Here is a 24,689-nt window from a genome sequence, read left to right as displayed (position 1 = left end):
AGTTGGCTCAGCTCGACCGGCCCATTCTCAATTGACTTGAAATTCCAACCGACGACATTATGAGCTCCGGTGGAGGAAAGACGGGCCCTCCGCCCAAGCAGGGCCAGGGGCCCTTCTCAGGCGTTGCCCCCAGCAGCCAGGCGATACTGCTTGATAAACTGGGTCGGAGGTCGACGCCCGACTCCGAGGCTCTCGCCAGCTCTGATGATGAGCCCGAGGCCTTCCGCCAGGACAACATCCCGCCCACTGTTCAACCCCCGAAACCGATGCGTCGAGCTTCTTGGTTGAACGATACTACGCAGCAGCAACCGTTGCGCCAGAGAAAAGAGTCTTTTGCCAGTAGCTCAATGTCTCCGACAACCTCTCACCCGAGCACACCTGCCGCTGACCCAGGTGCTTCTGTCTGGGGAGCCTCTGCCGGAGTGCTTGGGAGAAACCATTCGGGGAGTGGCACGTTTACTTGGGGAAACACTGGTATCTGGAATACCGATCGAAAGGAACCTCCTTCGCGCTTGACTGAGGTGCTTCCCTCTCCGACTTCAGCAGCGCCCCCCGGAGGTACAGCAAGCTCCTTCTTTGGCAATGATTTCACACAAACCTCGCCCGGCCCTCGAGAGACACCCAACTCTCAGCTCCCGTTCCCGATTCCTCTGCACCCTACCCCGAAGACGTACCGATCCCAGTCGTATTCCGTAGGCCAGCTTGAGCCTTCTGAATCGGCCATGACCGCCGGTGTTCCTTCCACTATTGGTTCTCGAGTCCGGCCGATGGGCCATTCTGGCCTTCAGCACCGTCCTTCTCGGCCTAGCATGTTGAGCGAGATGGCAAACGATTCGTCGCTCGGAAAGGTGAACGAGGATGATGATGACGACAGTACCGGTTCCCTGCAGGGAAGCCAGCATCAGGAGCAGGCCAAGACGATCGAAATGCTCACCCGGGAGAACATAATGCTGCGGCAACAGCAGCAATTCCAGAACCAAGCACGGCTGAGACCTAGGGCCTCTACCTCATCCTGGGGGTTGGGCAATGGCTACTTTACACAGGAGCCGGTTCCAGAGGAATCCGACTACGCCATTGATGAGCACGATGAAGCTAATGATGGCTCTGAGATGGCAGCCAGAAGGAGCCTTGCACGACGGATGAGCGAGTACGGACCGGGGACTCTTCGGACTCCCTACCTGATTGAAAACAGGAAGCTGGAGAATGTCAAGAAGGGCATCTGGCAGAGCTCACTTGGGTTCGGCGGTCTGGGAGAACCTCCTCAAAGCAGACGTCACTCTTTTGCCGATGTGCCGACCCGTCAGGCTTCCATCAGCTCGATCAGTGAAGCGGCGCTTGAGCAGGCATCTCAGGACCTTTCTCATTCGCAAGAGTTTCCGTCTGCGTATAATGACAATGCCAACTTCAATACTGGCAATCAAGGTAAGGCATTTCGTTGGTCTCATATCAGATTCGGCTTGCTGACGTGCTCAACAGTCCCATCTTACTTCTTGTCTGGAAACGCCGCAAGTCCTGCACAGCAAGGTCTCGGACAGACGGGACCGTATCACAACCAGTATGCATCTCCGTACGGCGGAATGCCTGGTGCGTACGCCAACAGGCCCATCTCACCGCATCGGGGCATGTACGGCGTGACACAACCCCGGCATACCCAGTCACTCTACATCGTCCTGTTCAAGTGCTCCAGAGCCGATGTTTTCTACATTCAGGAAGGCACCGGTCTCAGCGTCAAGCCTGGTGACCTGGTAATTGTCGAGGCTGATCGTGGTACGGATCTGGGCACCGTCGCCAAAGACAATGTAGACTGGCAGACGGCCAAGGAATACAAGGAGCATTATGCTGAGGAGCAATACCGATGGCTCATGATGTACTCACAAAACGCCACCTCACAGGACGGGGCTGGTGCTGGTCTCATGGCCGCTTCCAACGGCCTCCAGGGCAGCGCTGTGGGCGGCATGGGCCCCCCGAGCCAGAATCATATGCAGGAGCCTAACTCGGGTGAGTTGAAACCAAAGCTTATCAGGCGGCTCGCGCAACCCTATGAGATTCAGGGACTGCGTGAGAAGGAGGGACAGGAGGCCAAGGCCAAGCGTGTTTGCCAGCAGAAAGTAAAAGAGCACGGCCTTAACATGGAGATTCTGGATGCAGAGTTTCAAGTGCAAGTCTCTACCTACTTTGAAGTGAGGCATAACTTGTGACTAACAGCTGGACAGGGACTGGAAGAAGCTCACATTCTACTACTTTGCCGACTCATACATCAACTTCAACTCTCTCGTCACAGACCTTTTCAAAATCTACAAAACTCGCATCTGGATGTCGGCCATCAATCCGGCATCTTTCGCGAGCCCGTCCCTTGGTCTTCCGGCTCCGAGCGGTATTGGTCCTGGAGCGGTCGTGAACCGGGGCCTGGCGACTGCAGGAAGACGTCAGGACAACCAACAAGAAGGCCAGAACGCCTTCTCGGCGCCCGGTCAAGCCGATCGAGCTGTACGCCCGGCATTTACCATGCCGTTCGCCGAACGTGCAGTGGCTCCCAACCAGAACTACCCCGCAACAAACTTTCCATACAACCCCTATTCCGCCTTTGCGAACCCGGCTGCTCGTGCTGGAGCCATGCCGTACGCGCCCGGCTTGGTTCAGGGTGTGGATGCCTATGCGAACGCTTTTCCTCAAGGAGGCGACTTTGCCGGTCGCGGACGATTTCCACCACCCCAATCCACCACACCAGGAGCCCAGGATCAAGCAGTGCCGGCTCTGGGACCCCAGGCAGATTGGGTTGGCTCTTTCCAGGGACTCTCTCTCAACTCTCGCTAGGACGGTTTCGACGTTTGTGCTTTACAACAGCTACGCCTTTGTACTTGTATTTACTTGCGCTGCGTTTCGATTTCCCAGCGCGTTAAGATGACCTAAGACGACGAGACTTCGCTCATTTGGAACCGAGATACAGAAAAGAAAGACTAGGGCATGAAGAGATTTCTGGGACGGTCGATCCTTTTCATCACGAGGCACGAGGCTTATGGGACATGTCAACATTACATCATGGTTTGCCCGAGGGCGACCACTTGCTTTTTTAGGGGCGTTGGCGGGCGGTTGGTTTTGGTCAGGACATGTTCCGTATTGCCAAACAACTGGCTTGGCCTGTTTTTATTTTCTCTTCTTTGAGATCTAATTTTCTTGAAACCTTTTGGCCAGAGAAAGTCACTTACATTCTTTTTTTTTTTTTTTTTTTTTATAAAAAAAAAAACCCCTTTTCAGTTATTTTTTCTTATTTTTCTCTTTGCTCAGACGTCGAGCCGTCGCTTTCTCCATTTGACGAACAGAAGACTTTGCCATAGACAGACAGAAAGGGGAGCTTCAACGGGGGAGCTTCAACGGGGGAGCATTATGTAATCTGATACTACAAAACGGGAACTTTTTCGAACTTGGTTTAGGGATGGATCAACTGATATGGGCATTACAACAAAGATTTGCGATTTTCCCTTTTTCTGTTTTTTCTTGTTTTTTTTCTTTCTTTTTTCTTTTTTGCTTTCGTTGCGGATTCACTTCTTTTAGTTGGCTCCTGGGGCCTAGTCTTTTCAGGTAGTTGGCGGCTTTTAATTGAGACTGTGCTGATTTTGATGAGAGTTGGTGTGTGATGCTTGAATGTGAAGTTTGACGAAAATGAATCTGATTTGTTTTCGTTTTCAAAACAGGAATGCCAATTGCCGTGCAGTCTGAAGAGCTGCCCCAAGTCCAGAGCCTCGAGCTATCAATCTCAAGTTTAAGAACGGTGGGTCTCCAGCATGCCAAGACGTGAAATTGGGAGGTGGGGCAGGTGGAGCTTGGACCACACGCACGATTCCAGGATTGGTCTAGCGCCCTGCCCACTGTTAGGGCTTGCGGGTTTCCCTCACAATTGCAAAATTCTCGATTTTTTGGCAACCTTCGACTCCCGATCACGAACTCCCTTCCGTACTAACCACAGGAATCCGGTGAGTGCTGCCCCCCTCCCTCCTCCCGCCACTGAGACGACGACAATTTCTTGCAGCTCTCTGCTCAGGAACATTTCAATTGCCTCATTTTTCATTCTGGCAACAAAACGCTGACCGGCGAGACTCTGCACAGGCAAAATGGGCGCCCTCAAGTACCTCGAAGAGCTCTCCAAGAAGAAGCAGAGCGATGTCGTTCGCTTCCTTCTCCGGGTTCGCTGCTGGGAGGTCAGTTAATATCCGATATCCGAGAGAACATGTGGACGGTTGGCATCGCAATGGGGGATTTTTTTTTCGGGAAACCTCTGTTGCGATTGACCACCGCCCTTGCTATACACTCGTTGAACATTTGCTGAGAGTGCATCAATATAGCTCCGCCAGTTGAACGTCATCCACCGTGCTTCCCGCCCCAGCCGCCCCGACAAGGCCCGCCGCCTCGGCTACAAGGCCAAGCAGGGCTATGTCATCTACCGCGTGCGTGTCCGCCGTGGTGGTCGCAAGAAGCCCGTCCCCAAGGGTGCTACTTATGGTATGTTTTTGTCCGTTTTTTTTGTTTTTTTATAAAGAGGAACAGGAGCTGACCAACCCTTCACTTCACAGGCAAGCCCACCAACCAGGGTGTGAACCAGCTCAAGTACCAGCGCTCCCTCAAGGCCACCGCTGAGGAGCGTGTCGGCCGCCGTTGCGCCAACCTCCGCGTCCTCAACTCCTACTGGATCAACCAGGACTCCACCTATAAGTACTTCGAGGTCATCCTCGTCGACCCCCAGCACAAGGCCATCCGCCGCGATCCCCGCATCAACTGGATCGTCAACCCCGTGCACAAGCACCGCGAGTCCCGCGGCCTCACCGCCACCGGCAAGAAGTCCCGCGGTCTCAACAAGGGCCACCGCTACAACAAGACCAAGGCTGGCCGCAGAAAGACCTGGAAGCGCCACAACACCCTCTCCCTCTGGCGCTACAGGTAAATGCGCGGTCGTCGCTGACCGTGTCATTTTCAATGATGGCAGAGGAGACGATGATGGGGCTGGTTCGGCTCTGGTTCTCCTGTTTCGTGGCATCTCAGACGTGCTTTTTGGCATCGTTGACTGGGCGAGGTCTGGTACTCGTTTGAGGAACTCGGGAGCTATGCTATGGAGAATCTGGTCTTAGCTGAGCAGAGAGAGAAAAAGGAATGGACCAGTGTGCCGTGAAGGCTACACTCGATGATAATTTTGTCTGTCCATCAGGCGTTGTTTTATGAATGCATTGTGAATACCCTTGGAGTTTGGGATTGATTGCCTCTTATCCTTGTGCCGTCTTGCCAGGTGATGTGACTTTGGCTTTTTTGGAAGGGCATATCAGACCGCTCCGTAACTTGCTACTGTAGACTATGCTTTTGTTTGCCCGTTCCTCGAAGTGTAGCTGGCAGTTAAGTGCCTCGGAAGTGTCAACCCCATATCTCCCAACTTTATATCGAAACATTGCCCCCTATGCACATGTGACATGATGCCACTTTGATATCACAGGTTCCAAGCTCCCAGGATCAGCCTTTTAATGTCTCCCTGTTTCACTCACCGAGATTTTTTTTCTCTCAGTGTCCAGATTGATTGTACAGTTTTTTTTGATATCCCTTCTAATAAAACATTTTTATACACTTGGTTCATTATTCCCTTTTCCTGTCCGTTCTCCCCCCTTTTGTAAAACTATGAAGGAGGAGGAGCACTCGAGCTCGCCTCTGTGGCAGATGTGGATGTCTCTTCGACAACAGGGGCAGGAAGCTTCTTCCTCGGCCTCTTGAGGTCTTCGAGGGTGAGACCGTTTTCGAGCTTGGTGATGCCGACTACGGGGGGGTCGTTCTTGGTGATGATTTCGTACTGGCCGGGCAGCTTGTTGCCTGCCAGCCTGAAGGCGTCTCGGATGACCTGCTCGTGGAGGACGCCGCGGATCTCGAAGATGACCTGGTTGGCGGCCACGCGGGCGGCCCAGTGGTCGAAGGAGCCTTTTCCTTTGCCCATGCGCATCTATTTGGGGGGTGTTAGCATGGTTCTTGTTGAGCGGTGCTTTCTGGTGGTTGTTCTGGATGCTGATCCCATGATATCAACCCCGTCGCATTAGGTGCAGCGCTTTTTGGTGTGAACCCTTCCTCCTCATGACCCCAGATCTCTGCCTTTTTTGATACCGTTTTTTTGGGTATCGACTCCATTTGACATGGAAAACCCCCGGATCCCCCCTATACCACCTCCCCTCCTCCCCTCCTCCCCTCCCCTTCCACACCATCCCCCATCCCCCACCACAACTCAAACAAAGGGTGCGGTGAACTAACCTCATTCCCACTAATAAACACCCCCACATTGCAGCACTTTCGTTTGTACAACCTGTACTTTTGCCCCCTGAGCCGTGCCTTGATGGTGTCCTCGGCCATCTTGAAGTGCTTGGCGCTGATGCGTCTCCCGTGGTCGCACATCCTGAGCCCGTAGTCGCCCCAGACGACGGTCGTTCCTTTGGTTGAGCCGCCGGTTGGGACCCGGGGACGGCCTTTCATCATTTTGTTTTTGCGGAGGAGGTTTGGTTCTAGCCAGGAGCCTTGGAGTGTTGGGGTGGTGGTGAAGGTGCGGATGGTGGTGGTGGCATGGTGGAGGGGGATGGGCGGGGGGTGGTGAGGCGGAGGGAGGTGAGGGCGCTGAGGAGGGAGGAGAGGGGGAGGGTCGTGGTGGCATTTTTGCGGTTGGCTGCTGGGGTGCTGGAACGGCGGGGGTTATCAAAGAGCTCCTCTCTATCACCAGATATGGTGGTGGTGGTGTTGCGCGCCAATTCCAAAAAGCTGCTGGCTCCAGATCGGGATAACTTCGGCAGGCAAAAAGTCCGGGGTTGGAGCTTGGGCTATGAAAGGTGGTTGAAAGTGGGGCATAAAGTTTAAAGTGGTCTGTGTGGGTCGTCGCGCCAAGAGGAGAGAGCTCGTAGGTAGGACTCGCGTCACCACTTTCCGAGCGCGTTTCCCTTTCACTTGCCGATATCGAGTTTCTTTCTAGGCTTCGACGGGTGCCTACCATTAGACCCCCCCTTTTTGACAACGGTAGGGACGATTCAAACGGGTTTAAATTGTTGCATTTTTTAAAGGCAAAGGTGTTCTCTTTTTCGCTCGATTTTCAATTGGAAGGCTTTCCTGAGGGCAGAACGACCACAACCACCATGCCTGATATTCGATCGTTTTTTACACCAAAGGGCGGTGCGGCGGCGGCGCCATCGAAGCCTGCGCCCAAGAAGAAGGAGGAGGAGAAAAAGGGGCGCGGGAGTGGGTTTACCTTTGGGTTCGGAAGGGTAGTAATGGGTTGCTGACACTGCTCCAGAAGCGAGAAAGGTCGTCGAGGACAGTGATGAGGATGAGGAGGTGGTAGAGTAGGTTGCCTCGATAATTCTTCGTGAGACATAGCTGACATTTCGACAGGGTGAAGAGGAGTACCAGAAGCACACCGAGGAAAAAGGCAGCGTATGTTTGGTTGTAGTATCGTGATACTTGGACGGTTTGTGACTTACGCTTCGCAGGGCGCCGATCGAAGCCAAGGGCACCGAAATCTCGACATCACAGTACTTTGCTTCCACCAAGGCTAAACCAGCTGCCACTACCACGTCGAGCACGCCAAAGAAGGCTGCCGCCAAACCCACGCCCGAGCTCCCTGTGCGCTCCAGCCCACGATCCAAACCGGCCGCCAAGCCTGCCCCTGAGCCAAAGACGAAGAAGCCGGTAACCACCTACAAGAAGCACACCATCCACGATGACGACGCATTTGTTGACGACGAGGACGAGGACGCGGGAGACGACATCTTTGCCGCTGACGTCAGAGGTAACAAGAGAAAGAAGGATGACTACGAAGAGGAGGAAAGCGAGGAGGAGCCACAACCCAAGCCCAAACGGATTGCTTCCCGTTCTGTGAAGAAGGTCAAGGATGAGTCTGAGGAGGACGATTTCGAACCTGCGCCAAAGAAACCAGTCGCCAAGAAACCAGCTGCCTCTGCCGCGAGCAAGAAGCGAAAGTCACCAGTCACCGACAGCGAGGAGTCAGAGGAGGAGGTGGTCAAAAAGAAGCCCGCTCCCAAGAAGGCTGCACCTGCGAAACCTCGCGCCACGAAAGCCAAGAAGGACGCTGATGCTGAGCCGGATGATGTCAAGGACATTCTTGCCAATATTCCGACGATTCAGGCACCTGATGCTCCCCCGAAGGACCCGAATTGGAAGTTTGATTTCAAGAACAAGGGCGGTGGTGGCAATGCTGGTCCGGCTCCGTTGGCTGGTACTGTTGACATTCCCGAAGGAGAGGAGGACTGCCTTGTCGGCAAGACATTTGTCTTCACTGGGCTGCTCAAGACAATATCCCGTGAAGATGGTCAAGCCCTGGTCAAACGATATGGCGGCAAGGTCACCGGCGCCCCAAGCAGCAAGACGGACTTTGTCGTCCTCGGTGACGACGCCGGCCCCAGCAAGCTCAGGAAGATCAAGGAGCACAACATCAAGACTATTGACGAGGAAGGCCTGTTCTATCTCATTAAGACTATGCCTGCTGGTGGCGGTGGTGGCAAGGGGTCTGAGGCCGCCAGAAAGAAGCGCGAGCAGGAGGAGCAGAAAGCCAGAGAGGAAGCTGCTCGCATGGAGGAGGAAGAAAAGATCAAGCGAGCCGAGGCGACGAGGGCTGCCAAGGCTGCTGCTGCCGCCCGTGGAACCGCAGCTCCAACTCCCCAGCCAACGGTACCCCTTACCCAACTCTGGACATCAAAGTACGCTCCTACTGCCCTCAACCAGATTTGCGGCAACAAGGCAAACGTAGAGAGGATCCAGGGTTGGCTTAAGAATTGGCCCAAGCACAAAAAGTACGACTTTCAAAAGAGGGGTGCTGATGGCATGGGTGGTTACCGAGCAGTCATCATCTCTGGCCCGCCAGGTATTGGCAAGACTACTTCGGCCCACCTCGCCGCCAAGCTGGAGGGGTACGATGTCATTGAGAGCAATGCTTCCGACAGCCGCAGCAAAAAGCTTGTTGAGAACGGGGTCATGGAGGTTGTCAACAACACCTCGTTGTTGGGCTACTTTGCTGGCGATGGCAAAACTGCGGATGCGGCCAAGAAGAAGATCGTTCTGATCATGGACGAGGTGGATGGTATGTCTGCTGGTGATCGTGGCGGTGTTGGTGCGCTGGCCAAACTCTGCAAGAAGACTGAGGTGCCCATGATCCTCATTTGCAACGACCGCCGTCTGCCAAAGATGAAGCCGTTTGATCACGTTGCTTTCGACATCAAGTTCCAACGTCCGACTGTTGATCAGATTCGCTCTCGTGTCATGACCATCTGCCACAGAGAAGGTCTGAAGATGCCTCTTCCGGTCGTCAACGCCTTGATTGAGGGCAGCGGGAAGGACATCCGGCAGATCATCAACATGCTGGCCACGGCGAAACTTGACCAGACCACGATGGACTTTGATCAGACCAAGGCGATGGCCAAGGCCTGGGAGAAGCACGTCATCTTGAAGCCATGGGACATTTGCCAAAAGATTATTGGCGGTGGCATGTTTAGCTCTGCCAGCAAGGCGACCTTGAACGACAAGATTGAACTGTACTTCAACGACCACGAGTTCAGCTACCTGATGGTGCAGGAGAACTACCTGCGCGCCAAGCCCAATGTTATAGGGGGCGTGGGCATGCATCCAAAGGAGCAGAACCTGAAGCATCTTGAGCTGGTCGACATGGCGGCTGAGAGCATCAGCGATGGCGATCTGGTTGACCGGATGATCCACGGTCCCCAGCAGCACTGGTCTCTGATGCCTACTCATGCCGTCTTTAGCACCGTCAAGCCGGCCTCCTACATTGCCGGCCAGTTCGGCGCTCAGCCCACGTTTACCTCTTGGCTGGGCAACAACAGCAAGTACGGCAAGCTGTCCCGCTACGTCCGTGAGATTCACTCCCACATGCGTCTCAAGTCTTCTGGCGATCATAATGAGATTCGCCAGCAGTACTTGCCTGTGCTGTGGCGCCAGCTCGTGAAGAAGCTGGAGCTGGAAGGCAAGGAGGCGGTGGAGGATGTGATTGAGCTGATGGATAGCTACTACTTGACGAGGGAAGACTTTGACTTTATCAAGGAGCTGGGAGTGGGTGAGCAGGACGAGGAGAAGGTGAATATCGACACGCAGACAAAGTCGGCGTTTACGAGGATGTATGTTTCTCTTTCTCCACACCCCCCCCCCCTCCCCTTTTTTTTTTCGTATCAAAATACTAACGTAAAATGATAGATACAACCAAGCCTCCCACCCTGTCCCCTTTATGCGGGCGACCAACCTCCCTGCTCAAGCCAAGAAGATGAGCCGTGACGTGCCTGACTTGGAGGAGGCGATTGAGGAGGAGGATGATGATGAGGCGGCTATTGCGGAGCCGGTGGATGATGAAGAGGAGGAGTTGGACTTGAGCAAGGACAAGTATGTCAAGGCGTCCAAGAAGAAGGCTGCTCCGAAGAAGGCTGCTGCGCCGAAGAAGACGGCGGCGGCGAAGAAGAAGGCGGCAGCGGCAGTGGTGATGGATGATGATGAGGCTGAGGAGGAGGATGTGCCGGTCAGGGTCAAGGCTAAGCCGGCTGCGAAGCCTGGGGGACGGCCTAAGAAGGCTTGATCGTGAGATAAGAGTAGTTTTTGGGCGGTTGACAGGGTTATGTTTTGGGGGGTTGGTACAGTGCAGAAACGACAGGCCGTCGTGGTGGTGTTATCTGGCGTATTTTTAGGTGTATATCTTTGCCATGGTATGGGATTTGGAGGAACATGGCATATAGATACCTCAGCTTTGGCCATTGTCATACACTTTTGAATTTCTCACTATCCTTTCGCCTTTCTGGTTTACCAATATTTCAGTTTGTCAAAGATTTGTGTGTGTGAGTGTGTGAGTGTGTGAGTGTGCGAGTGTGTGAGATATATTTTTGATAATTTTCTAGACGTATGTAATGTATGAATGTGTAAAATTCAAGCACCCTTATACCCATACCTCAACCGGCCCAACTCCTTTTCCACATCCACCCCCGCCATCGTCTTTTTTGTTGCAACACAAACGCCGTACACCACGCCCGGTAGCACGCCTAGCAATACCGGGTGAGGCCCCCCACCTTTTCCTGTTTTCTCTTGCACTAAGCCCATTAATGCTAGTACTGTCACTAGCAACAAGTTCAACCAGGGGAGGTACTCTTCCAACGGGGACTTGGCAACTGGCGGTTGGATTATCTTCCCTTGGATGCTGAGGGGTGGTTTGTCGAGGGCGTTGAAGCCTGTCGAGGTGACGGGGAGGGTGTACAGCAGGTAGAGGGTTGATGATAGGGAGGAGAGGGCTAGAAGGGGGAAGATGGGGGGAGATGTGGGGAATAAAAGGAGGTAGGGGAGGGAAGAGAGGACGGGGAGGGTGAGGAGGAGGCGGAGGGTGAGAGTGTTGGAGTGGGCATTGCGGGTGGTGAGGGTTGTGATGAGGGTTTCTTGTTCTGGGGAGAGGTTAGTGAATGGATAAAGTGGGGGAGAAGGAAGGGGAAGGGGAATACCTTGCTCGTCCATCACTTCTGGGATGTCATCGTCGGTGCTGTTGTCATCGGTGTATTTGAAGGTTTTGCGGAGGCGGGTTGAGGCTGATTCGAGCTTTGAGGTTAGCGCGGTGAGGTTGGGGGTGGGGGTTCTTCGTGGCATTTCTTTTGTTGGTTGGAGGATTCTTTCTGTGTGTGGTTGAGAAGTGTTGAGAGTGAAACTGGGGATTCGGTGAGAAGAAGGCTTCGTGAAATGACAGTTGCTGTGAAGCTTCCGTGGCTGCCGTTGACAGCTGCGCAACCGTTTGGTCTTGGCGGCCCCGTAGTTATGATGGATAGAGGCATATAAGAGGTGAAATGCCGGTAGACGGCATAGGATTCGGTATTTGCATACCTACATCCTCAGCTCTGATCTGGCACTTACGACACCACAAGTTGATCAGTGCATGAATATGTCGAATTATCACAGAATTAAAAGTGTTATTTCATCACAATGTCAAGCCCAAGCAGAACTAGACGCAACAGACTGATCAAAGGTGCAATTCAACGACCAGAAAAGACAAGAGCATTCCAGACAAGAATCAACCACTATTTGTACCGAGCCTCATAACGGCCCATCCCCAACTCCCCTATATCCACTCATCCCATTCAGCCCTGCCATCCCCAACTCCTCCTGTCTCTTCTCATCCCTCACCCTCCTCCCCTTAGACACCCACCCCCCAAACACCACCACTTCCCTCACCACCAACCCTACCAATGTCAACCCAAGCAGAAACATGGGAATAGTATTCCATTTCCACCCCCTCATCAACCTCAGCTTCTCCCTAATCACCTCCTCATCCCTCGAATTCTCCATCGGCAACGCAATCACAGCCTCAAACCAAGTCTCGGGCGTCCACCTATCATCAGGATACAACCGCGGAAACTGGTACTCCTCGGCCACATTCGGATCAATACTCTGCCCGCTCGTCCGCCTCGTCTCGACAAAAGTGTACGCCAACGCCCCAAGCGAAAGCAAAAACGACAAGACCACAACAACAGCCCAGGCCTGAAAAACCTTGGGCAGTGGGGAACGAGTGTAGTTTGCATAGTCTTTTCTTCTCTATTTTTTGTCAGCATCTCCTTCTTGTTTCTGTGATGATAAAAGAGATAAACCCACCCGCGAATGAAACCTCCACAACCCCCACAAGCCCAACACCCCCCCTCCCCCAACTACCACCACCGCCGTCCCACCCGCCGCATTGACAGCATGCCCATGGTTCGTCACCAACCCGGCCGGGTGTCCCGAGAGCAGGAAGCCAGACACACCCAACGGGTAGCCTATCTCGAAGGGTCCCTTTCCGTAGTTATGGAGAAAAGACACGGTTGATGAGACGAGCGCAAGGGAGATGATCCCGTCCATTGCTAGCAGTACCGTGACCAAGATAATGTACTTTATCCACGATTTCGGCGCCGCAGGCGGGAAGTTGCGATGCCGGTCTTTTTCTCTGCCGTTCATGATTATCGGTTTTCGGGGTGGTATCCTTGGTTCTGATTCCGGTAGTAGAAACCCCCTCGAGTTGTTGTCAGGTTCAGGCGTGGGGGTTGATGGGTGGGGAGAGGGAGAGGAATGGCTTCTGTTGAGTTCGGTGTAGACACCGCCGCGACCGCTCGACGAGGTTGAGGTCCCTACTGATGAGGATGGGTAGACAAAGGGGGTTGGGAGGCGGGGGGGGAGCCAGCCGCCAGCGGTGGTGGCTACCATGTTGAAGAATTGGGGGTGGTATGCTTCCCGGGGGCTGAAAATAACGGGCGGTAGTTGACAGAGAGGATGCGTGGAGGGAATTGGGGAGGGTGAGAAGTGGGTGGGTATATGAGTGAAACGCACAGCGAGGCAGGTAGCTTGGGTCTAGACGGGTTTTGCTGGCTGGGAGATGGAGAGAAAACAAACAATAGAGTGTGAGTGGTTGTATTGTTTTTGTCTGTGTTAGTCCGGGCGGTGGTGGACTGGACCAAGTCTATCTACTGTTTCGGTGGTTCGTACTGCGGGACTTGTCCTGGATAACTGCTTGGGCTTTTGTGTAAGAGGGTAGTCGTGCGAGCTGGGATGAAGGATTCAGTGAGAAATCCTGGATGACGTATATACCGAGTTTTTGTCCGTGTGGCGGACAAGCGAGACGACGGGGATGTGATGGTAGATGAACGAATATGCTTCTTCATTGGTCTCTCATGGTAGGCATTTCCACAGCCCGTGATGAGTAGATTTGTGAGATCTACTAAGAAAACCGTTCCATCCTTGTTGACAAGTCATCCTTCTAAGCCGATTCCAGTCCGAAGACTTAGCCCATACCTACTCTGTTTCACAACATACATCACCGGCTCCAACTGTAATTCTCGTTTTCGTCCCAACAACGCTCGCTGTGCCGCTGCCATGGCATTCCAACGTTACTATTTCTCGGATGTTTTTTTTTTAACTTGCCGGTCGGAGGGTTCCCTCGACACGGTAAAGTGTCCCACCATGGTGGCTGATCAAATCTGCGGGGTCTTCAAACAAAGGAAACCCATCCGAGGCTATTCAGCCATGAAATGAAGTATGAAGTGTGAATGTAGTTGAAAGAAACTCTCGGTTAAAGCGATTATGCACCCCATATCCTTTCTCGCATAACCCAATAAGATGCATCAATCCATGACTACCAAGCTTCACGCCAAGCCCTCGAACGAGCTCTCCAAAGTGGGCTGTCTTGCTTGCTTGAGCTAGAATCAACGAACCTCTACGGATACCCCAGTCGCAAAACCACAACGACTCCCAACATGCTGCTGTCAAGGTTAACACAAAGGGCGGCCCTCTTCAGGCGGATACCCTCCCAAATATCACAGCGGACACAACCCCTCAGGCAGCAAATACAAAAACGAACCTTAATACCAGCCCCCAAACGAGGCGACGGCCCCCTCATGGAGCGCAGAGCAGACAGAGAGCTTCCCCGTGTGTAACCCCCATAGCATTCCCACTTCCCTCTTTCCAAGTCTAACGTGTGAATTCAGCCCTCCCCTCCTCCAGATGGATGAAAACCCTCCCCCTCTTCGCCCTCTGCGTGGGCGTCGCCTCGGTCGCCATCTTCAACTACCAAAAGTTTTCCTCCCCCGTCGTCGGCGCCACCCTCTACGCCCTCCGCACCTCGGACGTCGGCCGCGAGCACCTCGGCGACAACATCTACTTTGCGCAGCAGATCCCCTGGATCTCGGGCACTCTCAACCAGGTCCAGGGCAGGATCGATATTACGTTCAGGGTGAAGGGCACAAAGGGGGAGGGCGTCATGCGGTTTGCCTCGTTCAGGCCGTCGCCAAGGGGCGTGTTTGAGACGACAGAGTGGAGCTTGGAGATGGATGGGGGAAAGAAGATTGACCTGCTGGACGGAGCCGAGGATCCCTTCAAGGTCATGACGGGGGCTGATCAGCTGGGGATTGATCTGGATGATGATGAGGGTGATAGCTTTGCTGCCAAGAGGGGGTTCAGGAAGTAGTCAGATGACATCAGTGAAAGAGGCACACTCTCACGCATCCCAGTACTTGTACATTTAGTGTAAATATCATACATTTCAAAAATAATCAAACAAAAACACCAAAGGCCTCTCTTTCGCCCCCCTTTACAACGTAGCCCGCTGCTGCTGCTGCTGCTGCTCCCCACCCAAACTCTCATGCCCATCCTCAGCAGCCGCCCGCTCCATCATCTCGGCCTGCTCCCTCGTCGGCTCCCACCCCCCAGCCAAAATCTCCTCTATCCTCTTTTCCCGTCTGGCCCTCTTCAGCTCGAGATGCCTCTCCCTCGCCTGCTGCAAATGCTCCTCCGCGTTGGGAAACCTCTCCTTCAAAGCCCTCATCGTCTTCTCAATGTGCTCCTCCGGCGGCGGCGGCTTCTTGCACGCATCCTGAATCTTGACCACGCACCCCTTCGGCCCCGCCACAGCTCCCTTGACAACCACGATCCCAAGATCGTTATCAATCAGGAGGATCGGCAGGTTCTGCACCGTAACCCTCTGGTTCCCCATCCGTCCGGGCATCTTCTTGCCCGGCAGCACTCTGCTGCCGCTACCCTGCGAAGGACCAGCAGAACCAATAGTCCGATGGTTCTTCGAATTACCATGCGACGCCTCCTGCCCCGAAAACCCATGCCTCTTCATGCCACCCGCAAAACCCATACCCCGGGAGTTACTCCTCACGTCAACCCTCTGCCCGATGTAGAACCAGTCCGGCATGAGCTGCACACCGACCGGCAGCAACCCCTTCTCATCCCTGACCTTGAATTCCGCGAGTTGTTCCTTGGGCGCGATGCCCTTTGCTTCGTAGTACCCCAGCATCGGCGCGCCAACGTTTTTCGGGTCACGTTCCCCGAAACCGACTTGCACGGCCCAGTACCCGTGGTCTTTTCTTGTTTTGTTGAGGACGGTCTGGACGCGGTCGAGCTGGAGGACGGTGCAGGGGATGCGTGTGCCGGTCAGGCCCATGAAGGCGGTCATGCCCTTCTTGATGGCCAGCACGCCGGCGCGGACAGGCGTGGACTGGGCTTTTCGCTTGAGGGCGGCGGCCGGGCCGGCGGTGGGGGCGGGGAGGCCCGAGGTGACTTGGTTGAAGCGGGTTGGTTTGGCGCGGGGGGGGAGGGTGGACCAGCCGAGTTTTACGGATTGGGGGGTGGAAGTGTGGAATTGCGTTGTTCGGAGGAGGGAGGCCGGGGAGGTTGTTCGGAGGGGTAGTCGGAGGGTGAGTCCTGCGCCTGCTGGCGCCAGTCGGGGGGCCATTTTTGTTGCTGTGCGATGCACCCTCGAGGGGTTGGTCAATTGGTTCTCTCGGTGTGCTTGTCGTCGTATTATGGCATTGGGGTTATGGCGTCGAACCCCTGGTGAGAAAAAAAGGCGGCGACGACGGCGAGGTGTCGCGGGTTCAAGGTCGATCGGCCGCGGCGGCAGCAGAGAAATTTGGGAAGCTCGAACTGGACTGGGATTCGGGCTCCGATAAACCGATCTGCCCCTACCGGGGATTGGGCATGATAAGCCTTAACCCTAACCCTTTCAAGGCTGAAGTGGCCTGCCTGCACTTGGTCCTCTCATTCATTGATTGGTTTTGGGTTGCAGAGGTTCTGGAGCTCCCTCTTCACTTCTCTTTGGAGTAACGCTGAGCAGCAGGGCGAGCAGAGATCTTACAGCCGCAGGTATATCATACACTCTTTAGGTCATCCTCTGCAAATCGAGTCAAAATGGTCTACTATTTCACCTCGACCGTGGTTGACCCGCCGGCGTACATTTATGTCGGCAAGGACAAGTTTGAAAGTGAGTGTGTTAGTTCAAGTCCATGTTCGAAGAACGGAAACTAACATCTCACAGACGAAGAGCTGATCAAGCACGGCTGGGAGGAAGATGTCTGGTAAGCCTGCCTCGCCTACCGTTCCCGGTCCCAGCCAAGACCTCGTCTACCTACCTACAGAACTCACCCTCATACTTTTCTCTTCTTCAGGGTACGTTCCACACCCCTTGGTCACTCATGCCTACCCCCTCGCTAACGCTCGAGGCAGTTCCACGTAGACAAGCTCTCCTCAGCCCACATCTACCTCCGCCTCCCCGAAGGCCAAACCTGGGACGCCATCCCCGACCCCCTCCTCACCGACCTCGGCCAGCTGACAAAGGCCAACTCGATCGAGGGCAACAAAAAGGACAACATCACCATCATCTACACCCCCTGGTCCAACCTGAAAAAGGACGGCTCCATGGCCGTCGGCCAGGTCTCGTTCAAGGACCAGAAGAAAGTCAAGCGGATCCTGATCCCCCAAAGGGAGAACCCCATCGTGAACAGGCTCAACAAGACCAAGGTGGAGAAGCACCCTGACTTGAGGCAGGAGAAGGAGGATAGACTCAAAGAGCTGAGGAAGAGGGATCATAGTGCTTTTCTGGCGAGGGTTAGTCATCCCTCCCGTTTCTATCTCTTTTAACTTGGTTAATTGACGTGTGTGTGGAAAAAAATAAAAACAGAAAAAAGAAGAAGCCCGCATCGCCAAAGAGCGCCAGGAGAAGAAATACCAAAAGGACCACGCCTACGACGACATCTTCACCGAGGAGAACCTGGCCCAGTCCAGCAACCAGGACAGGGGGTCAGATTGGGAGGATGATTTCATGTAGTGTTTTTTTTGTCTCTTACAAATCAACCCCCCATCTTATTCATGAATTGACTCTTACTACTGAATGTCACTTCCCATCTGGTTAACCCCCACCCCCTTAACCTTGTGATCACTCGGGTTCGCCGCCGCCTCGTACAGGATGTTTGCCGGTGCTCGTCCCAGCTGCATCCACTCCCCCTTGAAACCAATGTACGATATCCTCGTGACGTCCTCGTCCCCGTCGCCAAAGTTGTCGGGGAAGAAGAGAGACAGGCGGCGGACGGCGTTGAAGCGGGCTCTTCTCTTTTTTTTAAAAATTTATTTTTTCAGTCTCTCAGCATTTTATTTTGTATGAAGTGAAGGGGGACCTCACCACCGCAACTTCCTGCACCTCCCCCGTCCGGGCTAACTCAAACTCCTGCGTCGCGGTTGCGCTCTCAGCAACATCGAAATCGACATCATCCCTGTTGATGATAACTTTCATCGTCTTTGGCGCAGAATCACTGTCTGATGTCCTCAACAAGATACTATGCAGCTTGACCTGTCCGGTAAATCTTCCCTCCCAAAATCAGCCAACTTCCAAAGCCCTACAGTTTTCACTTCTTTCTTATACCCAAACAGGAGAAGGAAAAACAAAAAAAAAAAAAAAAAAAAAAAAAAAACAGTAGGAATACGTACGGCACATTCACCAACAACTGCTCATCCCCATCGCTCTCAACCTCAGGCTCAACCCTCAACCTCTCCGCCCACGTCTTCTTCAATACCTCCTTCCCTGACCCGTAAGTAGCCTCATTCAGCGTCGCCACCCCGTCAAAGTCAATGTGCTGGTACAGCGAAAACTGCAGCGCGGGCGTGATGTCGTCGCTGTGGTCATGTTCTCCCTCCCCGCCATGAGAGTGGTCGTGGTGTTCGTCGTGGCAGTGGTGGGACATTTTTCCTTCCCTCCTTTCCTTCTTGTCACCCGTGATGAAATAAAATAAAAAGGGGAAAAAGTAAAAGTGAGATAGATGTTGGTGTGGTTGAGGTTGTAATCAAGTCAATGTTGTTGACATGGAAGGTGTAAGAACCGTCGAAAGCGGGTGTGTGAGTGAGTGAGTGGCTCACGTTGCTAATAATTGCGGGGTCAGGTTTCGGGATAAAGCAGTTGCCACGCACACACTTGCACAGTTTACAAGCAGGAAAACAGCTGCCAGACAACCGCTCAAAACTTGAAGACTGTGATGCATTCATAAAGTCCTAAGATAAAAAGATGAAATTCACTCCAACACATAACAACAAGCTATATTGTACTACTACCAACACTACCAAGCACAAAACCACCCGCTCCTGCTTTTCGATTCCTGCAAAATTACCAACCATCAACCGCTCAAGGAGTCGCCTTGCTCATGCTGATCAACCGCTTCACACCAACCTGCAACACTCAGTTAGCAATCAACTTTATAGTCACCATCAATCAAAAGAACAACTTACCATCCACTGTCCGCACTGCTCAGTCTTCTCCCTTTGAATGTCCACCTGGATCTTGCTCGCGACGTCGTAGTTCTTGCTGGCAAGAGCATCCGCCAACTGAGCCAGCTGCGCAATCGTGTCTGGCTGGACGAGCTCCTCATTGTTGAGATGGTCAAAGAGAAGACCCAGACGCTTCTGCGTGTCCTTGACCTGTGGCGCGAACGAAGCGGGAGCCTTGGCTGCTACTCTCTGCATGTCCTGGCTAAAGATTTCCACCAGCTGCTGAGCACTGGGAGGGATGTGAGACCGGTCACCGGCGGGATGTCTGGGCTTGGCCGCCGCTGGCGGTGGAGGGGCAGCCGCAGCCGGGGCAGGAGAAGCACGGGGCGGTCCGCCAGCTGGTGGGGGTCCTACGGGAGCACGGGGAGGACCGGCGCTGGGTGGAGGCCCCACTGGTGGCCGGCCGCCCTGGGGAGGAGGAGGTGCGTACTGGCCGACGGGTGGTGCCGACTGGTGCGCAACGGGCGCAGGGGCGTACGGGTTGGACGGGGGAGGAGCAAGTGGGGTGGACGTTGGGGGCTGGCTATAGTTTTGCGGCGCTGGTGCCGGGGCGTATCTGCTCGGGGCAGGGGCACCAGCGGGAGGTGGGTTGTATGGCGATGCTGTCCGGGGAACAGCCATGGGTGATGGCAGCGGAGGTGCCACCTGGGGTTGTGGAGGCGCGTACGGGTTGGTGGAAACATGGGAAGAGGCCGACCCGGGTCTATACGGCAGCTGTTGGCCAACCTGCGGGGGCCCAGTCAAAGGAGAAGCCGTGTTGCGAGGGGGTGCAGGGCCCTTGGGAGGAGGAGGTGGTGGTGTTGGTGCTCCTCGCTGATAGGGGCCAACTGGAGGAGGGCTGGTCAAACCCGCGGGGCCACCATAGGGCGAGGTGATCGGGGCGACATTTGGGGTAGACCTCCGAGGAGGAGGCTTCTTCGCCGCCATAGACTCTGGGAGATCATTCCAAGCACCAACGTCCTTCTTGATCTGGGGCGGGGGCCCGGTACTTCTAGGTGGGGGGCCAGCCGAGGTGAAAGACTGAACGGGAGGTGCATACCCACCGCCTACAGGAGGAGAAGGCGCGTATCCCTGACCTTGAGGAGCGTATGGGGAGGCACCTGGAGGGGCGTACTGAGATGTAGTCGTAGGCCCATATGGGTTCTGAACGGGAGCGCGCTGCTGAGCCTGAACAGGAGGAGCATATGGATTGGCGGGTGTGGCGGCAACAGGGGCAACAGGGGCGGCCTGTTGATAACCCAGAGGCGCAGGGGCGCGAGAAGCCGCGCGAGAGGCAGGAGCCCGAGTAGCAGCGGCAGCAGGCTGGGGAGCAGCCTTCTGAGTGGCAAGCTTGACACGGTTTCTCGCAACCTCGGCAGCAGGGAACTCGTTGGGGAGGAGGTCGAGGTACTTTTGAGCGATCGCCAGCTGGCCATGGGCAGCGGCAATATCAGCATACTCTGTATACTTGTTGTACAGAGCCTCGAGCTTCCAGCCGCCGGTGAGGTTCTTCTCCTCATCGGTGAACTTGGTCACCGCACGGAACACGGTAACCTTCTCGATAAACTGCTGCAGCGATCTGGCGTGGACCGAGAAAGTTGAATCATTAGTGGACTCCTTCAGTCCAGCCTCCTCGGCCTCCTTGAGCTGAGCGATCCAGATGTCCACCACCTTCTCCAACTTGGAGCCGACAAGGTAGCAGAAAGAAGCATCGTTTCGCGACCCGGACTCGTAGATGCGATCTCCAAGTGCTTCGCAGAGATCAGGGAATTCGGAGGGATCAGCAAAGGTGCAGAGAGTAACCATAGTCTCCTTCCAGTTGGCGAGGTCGGCATTGTAGACGACATCCCAAAGGTTCTTTCCAATGATCGAGTTGATCACGCGGAGATAGCTGGGGGCACCCTTCTTCTGCGCGAGGTAAGCGGTTTGGACCTTGTCGACGAGATCCTTTCCACCACAGTTAGCAAGAATGAAGGCATCGGCGATCCTGTTCTCCTTCAAGCAGATGTTGACGGCCTTTTCGAACTTGCCCAGGATAATGGCCTTGGTAATCTTGTCCTCAAGGTGGGTGTTGCCCTCGCTCAGGAGGTGGAACGGGTTGTCGGTTCTGGCGCCCTTGGTGGCAGGCAAATCGGATAAGAAGTCCTCGCCATCATCTACATCACCCCACATGCTCGTCACACGCTTGTGCTTCCTCTTGCCGTCGCCATTGGCTTGGGGAGGAGCCAGGCCGGTCTCTTCTGTTTCCTCCTTGGCCTCGGTGGTCTCGGCAGTCTCGGATTCTTCAGCCCCGTTGGACTCCTCCTCTTCTTCCTTGGAGTAACCAAGATACTCTACAATCTTGGTACGGCCATCTGAGGCGCTCAAGGTCTTCAACACCTGCCATTCGGCCTTCTCCTCCTCCGTCTTGGCAGACTCAATCTGCGACTCACAGATGCCAGCGAGATCGCCACTCTTAAAGGCCTCCTCAAACTTCTCGGTGGCAGATCCAATGTCTGAGTCTACAGAGAACCCAACAATCTGGATCTTGGAAGACCTGGGCTGACCAGCGGGTGTATCGTTCTTGCGGAGAATGACAAGCTTACCACCGTAGCCAAAGGATACGCTGACAGGGCGCTCAAACCAGTTGGGAGCCCTAGGGAGAGAGAACGAGGTGGTCTGAAGCTGGGTCGGGGCCTTGGAGAAGAAGTCATCATCGTCCAAGCTGTTTTGAGGCACTGGCGCCGTAGAAGGGTTGGTGTTTTGCAGAGTGTGGATGGTAATCTTGCCATCAAAAGACGCAATGGCGGACAAGTTGGGGTTGACTGGGTTGAAACGTGTCGAGAAAGCCCAGTTGGTGGCCTCGGGGAACTCGCCATACCGCTCTCCGGTCTGCGGGTTCCACACGAGTGATCGGTTGTCCTTGCCGCAAGAAATCAACAGGCCTGGATCCTGTTGGCACCAAGACAGAGACAGAATGCCCTGATCGTGGCCTTGAAGGGTCTTCTCGGGAACCTGCGAGTTTCTCAGATTCCAGAGAGAAATAACTGGGCTAGTGTCATCGGACGTCGCGGTAAGGAGGCTCGTCGAGTTGTTCGGGTCCCAAGCGATCGCACTGACGGGCTTGCGGTCTCTGGGTGTCAAGGTCAAGGACAGCTTCTTTGTCTTGAGATCCCAGACTGAGACAAATCCCCCGGCACTTCCGGCCGCCAAAATGTTGGAAACCTTCCTGTTCCATGCCACGCACTCGATATCCTGGGCGGCGGCGGTGCCAAGACGGAAAGCGGTCGAGGTGTCGTTAACGTCCCAGATGAAGAGCTCGCCCTTTGAGCCAGCTGTGGCGAGAACGTGTGGTCTCAGGGGGTTGAACTGGAGTGACTTGACAGGGCCGGTGTGCTTTGTCGTGCGTGAAATCAGGGCATCTTCGCTGTCCTTGAGCTTCTGGGCATCCCACAGCTGCAGGGATCCATCCTCCATTGCGCCGGCAACAACACCCAATGGGTGCTCGTCACTTGGGGCACCCCATGCTATATCGTAGAATCTATGATGCCATCCCGTCAGTTTGTCTGGTCAGGTAGATCTATGGTGGTGCGGCTATCTAGATCTAGTGTATACCTGGACTCTGTACTGATGGTAGCTATCGGCTGGAGCTCGAGCCCCTGTTCTTGGGAATCGAGGTTGAGGTCCCACAGCTCGAGCTTGGTCTCGTCGGAGAAGTCGGCGTCGACTGCGCCGGAGCGGGTGCCGGTAACGACGAGGGCGTCAGAACCGGGCGACCAGGCAAAGGCCCCGGTCCGCGGGATCTCTCTCAGGCGGACCATGACGGTCAGTGGGTGGTGGAATCGGTAGACGGCGTGTTACTCCGTAGGGACCACGGCGGTAGAGGGGTTTCTCGGTGATTATCGTTATGGAATTAGAACAAAAACGGGAAAGTGGCAATTGGCTTGAGACGCTTATAGAAAACACCGGGAGCTCTTCTCCAGAGAGCTGTCAGGCCGTGAGGGCGGACGAGAGTGAGGTGGTGGTTTGGGAGGTTCAGGGTGGGAATGTTGGCTGGGCGAGTTGCCAGATTGCAGCCAGGGCGCCAACTAACATTGCGAGGTATGGCGCCCACAGGGGGTGATGCCGCCCCCAGTTTTTGGCAGCTGTCCCTTCCAACAAGGTGGGGTTACCCTAACCCTTGTTTCATTCTTACACATGTACATCAGGGGCACAAAGATTCCATATTCTCGTAGCTAAGTTGCCAAAAGAGGGACGAAATCTAAAGCTCGAGAGGATATTGTTTGAGTAGATCATCACATCAAAATAAATTCAAAACACCTCGTCCAGTCAAACATCCGCCTCCAACCATGACGGGAGCTTGGGGTCCCTGAACAAGCAACCCCAAGCTCTGGCGGGGCATCACTACAGCTTGCATCCAGGCAATCTTCACTCCACGTGATTTCAGCCTCTCTATCAATCAACCCAACATCTCAACTCACCACCACATCAAAGCCCTCGAGTATTCATCCGGTGGAATATCTGGCAATCAAGTCGACATTGATCCCGCCTGCCGAATTACATATCTCAATACACACCTCCTCCAAAATCCAAGACTCAACCACCAAACCATCACTCCTTACAGCTCTTGCTCTCCGTCAAGCTCACTACCACTTACACATACCCTTCCCACACCCCGAAAATGTCGGACGCAACCCGCTGGAAAGCGACCATCTACGTCGGCAACCTCCCTCCCCAAGCAACCCTGCAAACCATCTCCGAAGCTTTCCTCCCCTTTGGTGAAATAGCAGACATCTCCCTCCCCAAAAACGACGGCCGCGGACCCAACGGTGCTGACAAGTCCCACAATAATGACTTCCTCGGCAACGGCCCCCAACAACAGCAACAACAGCAGTCAACTCACCGTGGTTTTGCCTACGTTGAATTCGAGGATGAGGCCGACGCAAAGGAGGCAATCGACAACATGGACCAAGCCGAGATCTTTGGGAGAACTATCAAGGTTTCCGCAGCCAAGATCCCAAAGAGCGCGCAGACGGGTGGGCTGGGGAGTAAGACTGCTGTTTGGGAGCAGGTGAGTTTTGACCCCATCTCGTGATGTTCGAGGAGAAAATATGTGCTAATTATATGACAAATAGGAGGGATGGTTGGCCGAGAATGCCGTCAGTGAGGAGGACAGGCTCGCCTCTGAGCAGGCTCAGAACAGAGCAGACGATCCAATGCAAGGACTGGAGGGACTGGATGTTGCTGGTCCCAAGCCAGAATGAAGAAATGGTTTGAGTGATACTGACGATCACGAGGGGGTTACACCATGACATCACCAACGGTATCGAGGAACAATGTTGATATTGCAGCCCCAAAAGGGGGAAAAAAGTGTGTGCATAGCTACGGCGTTTAGGAGAAGGTGGCCTTTTGTTAGTTCAAGGGAAAAAAGAAGAGAACAATGCCATGTTGTTCTTTTGTTGTTTCACGCATTGAGAGAAAGGGGGATTGCTACCCGTTTGAATCAGACGTCGATTTCACCCTCCAAACCGACCCAGCCTGTCCATCATATACAAAGGGCGCCCCGCCGCCTCCCAAGTCTAAAAATGAAAAGACGAGCCCTCCTGCTCTGACCTCCA

At 54.3% G+C, this 24,689-nt stretch overlaps 12 protein-coding genes across 12 annotated transcripts; 6 read left to right on the top strand and 6 right to left on the bottom strand.

The window, feature by feature from the left end:
- Positions 1-59: 59 nt before the first annotated feature.
- QC764_309100 (uncharacterized protein) lies at positions 60-2,900 on the top strand (the record flags this gene model as incomplete). The annotated part of the gene is made up of 3 exons (XM_062946021.1): positions 60-1,422; positions 1,477-2,156; positions 2,214-2,900. 3 exons carry the CDS (start codon positions 60-62, stop codon positions 2,898-2,900), a joined length of 2,730 nt encoding a protein of 909 aa, XP_062802068.1.
- A 1,017-nt stretch (positions 2,901-3,917) lies between these two features.
- On the top strand, positions 3,918-5,149 carry rpl15 (60S ribosomal protein L15). Its single transcript, XM_062946020.1, has 3 exons — positions 3,918-4,196; positions 4,341-4,497; positions 4,569-5,149. The coding sequence occupies exons 1-3, from the start codon at positions 4,110-4,112 to the stop codon at positions 4,934-4,936; spliced, it is 612 nt and encodes a 203-aa protein (XP_062802067.1). The 5' UTR covers positions 3,918-4,109; the 3' UTR covers positions 4,937-5,149.
- Positions 5,150-5,493: 344 nt separating this feature from the next.
- mrpl16 (39S ribosomal protein L16, mitochondrial) lies at positions 5,494-6,819 on the bottom strand. The gene is made up of 2 exons (XM_062946019.1): positions 6,274-6,819; positions 5,494-5,971 (listed from the first exon to the last, which is right to left on the bottom strand). Exons 1-2 carry the CDS (start codon positions 6,493-6,495, stop codon positions 5,654-5,656), a joined length of 540 nt encoding a protein of 179 aa, XP_062802066.1. The 5' UTR covers positions 6,496-6,819; the 3' UTR covers positions 5,494-5,653.
- Positions 6,708-10,839, top strand: rfc1 (DNA replication factor C complex subunit Rfc1). The gene is made up of 5 exons (XM_062946018.1): positions 6,708-7,242; positions 7,298-7,346; positions 7,396-7,437; positions 7,494-10,148; positions 10,225-10,839. Exons 1-5 carry the CDS (start codon positions 7,140-7,142, stop codon positions 10,595-10,597), a joined length of 3,222 nt encoding a protein of 1,073 aa, XP_062802065.1. The 5' UTR covers positions 6,708-7,139; the 3' UTR covers positions 10,598-10,839.
- Positions 10,840-10,899: 60 nt separating this feature from the next.
- Positions 10,900-11,764, bottom strand: QC764_309060 (uncharacterized protein). Its single transcript, XM_062946017.1, has 2 exons — positions 11,505-11,764; positions 10,900-11,447 (listed from the first exon to the last, which is right to left on the bottom strand). Exons 1-2 carry the CDS (start codon positions 11,644-11,646, stop codon positions 10,942-10,944), a joined length of 648 nt encoding a protein of 215 aa, XP_062802064.1. The 5' UTR covers positions 11,647-11,764; the 3' UTR covers positions 10,900-10,941.
- A 323-nt stretch (positions 11,765-12,087) lies between these two features.
- QC764_309050 (uncharacterized protein) lies at positions 12,088-13,227 on the bottom strand (the record flags this gene model as incomplete). Its single annotated transcript, XM_062946016.1, has 2 exons — positions 12,088-12,585; positions 12,643-13,227. 2 exons carry the CDS (start codon positions 13,225-13,227, stop codon positions 12,088-12,090), a joined length of 1,083 nt encoding a protein of 360 aa, XP_062802063.1.
- A 901-nt stretch (positions 13,228-14,128) lies between these two features.
- On the top strand, positions 14,129-15,040 carry COA1 (cytochrome oxidase assembly protein 1). The gene is made up of 2 exons (XM_062946015.1): positions 14,129-14,445; positions 14,505-15,040. Exons 1-2 carry the CDS (start codon positions 14,274-14,276, stop codon positions 14,981-14,983), a joined length of 651 nt encoding a protein of 216 aa, XP_062802062.1. The 5' UTR covers positions 14,129-14,273; the 3' UTR covers positions 14,984-15,040.
- Positions 15,041-15,106: 66 nt separating this feature from the next.
- QC764_309030 (uncharacterized protein) lies at positions 15,107-16,255 on the bottom strand (the record flags this gene model as incomplete). Its single annotated transcript, XM_062946014.1, has 1 exon — positions 15,107-16,255. The coding sequence occupies one exon, from the start codon at positions 16,253-16,255 to the stop codon at positions 15,107-15,109; it is 1,149 nt and encodes a 382-aa protein (XP_062802061.1).
- A 348-nt stretch (positions 16,256-16,603) lies between these two features.
- On the top strand, positions 16,604-17,677 carry QC764_309020 (uncharacterized protein). The gene is made up of 3 exons (XM_062946013.1): positions 16,604-16,783; positions 17,036-17,406; positions 17,480-17,677. The coding sequence occupies exons 1-3, from the start codon at positions 16,711-16,713 to the stop codon at positions 17,624-17,626; spliced, it is 591 nt and encodes a 196-aa protein (XP_062802060.1). The 5' UTR covers positions 16,604-16,710; the 3' UTR covers positions 17,627-17,677.
- QC764_309010 (uncharacterized protein) lies at positions 17,381-18,536 on the bottom strand (the record flags this gene model as incomplete). Its single annotated transcript, XM_062946012.1, has 3 exons — positions 17,381-17,907; positions 17,978-18,158; positions 18,283-18,536. 3 exons carry the CDS (start codon positions 18,534-18,536, stop codon positions 17,683-17,685), a joined length of 660 nt encoding a protein of 219 aa, XP_062802059.1. The 3' UTR covers positions 17,381-17,682.
- Positions 18,537-18,970: 434 nt separating this feature from the next.
- On the bottom strand, positions 18,971-22,892 carry SEC31 (protein transport protein S31; the record flags this gene model as incomplete). Its single annotated transcript, XM_062946011.1, has 3 exons — positions 18,971-19,015; positions 19,075-22,612; positions 22,687-22,892. The coding sequence occupies 3 exons, from the start codon at positions 22,890-22,892 to the stop codon at positions 18,971-18,973; spliced, it is 3,789 nt and encodes a 1,262-aa protein (XP_062802058.1).
- A 615-nt stretch (positions 22,893-23,507) lies between these two features.
- QC764_308990 (uncharacterized protein) lies at positions 23,508-24,678 on the top strand. Its single transcript, XM_062946010.1, has 2 exons — positions 23,508-24,142; positions 24,207-24,678. The coding sequence occupies exons 1-2, from the start codon at positions 23,753-23,755 to the stop codon at positions 24,333-24,335; spliced, it is 519 nt and encodes a 172-aa protein (XP_062802057.1). The 5' UTR covers positions 23,508-23,752; the 3' UTR covers positions 24,336-24,678.
- Positions 24,679-24,689: the final 11 nt, after the last annotated feature.

This window comes from Podospora pseudoanserina, chromosome 3 (genome assembly GCF_035222485.1).
Source record: "Podospora pseudoanserina strain CBS 124.78 chromosome 3, whole genome shotgun sequence".
NCBI classification, from domain to species: domain Eukaryota; kingdom Fungi; phylum Ascomycota; class Sordariomycetes; order Sordariales; family Podosporaceae; genus Podospora; species Podospora pseudoanserina.
The sequence above is the reverse complement of the archived record's forward strand: the minus strand, read 5'-3'. Positions and strand labels throughout refer to the sequence as shown.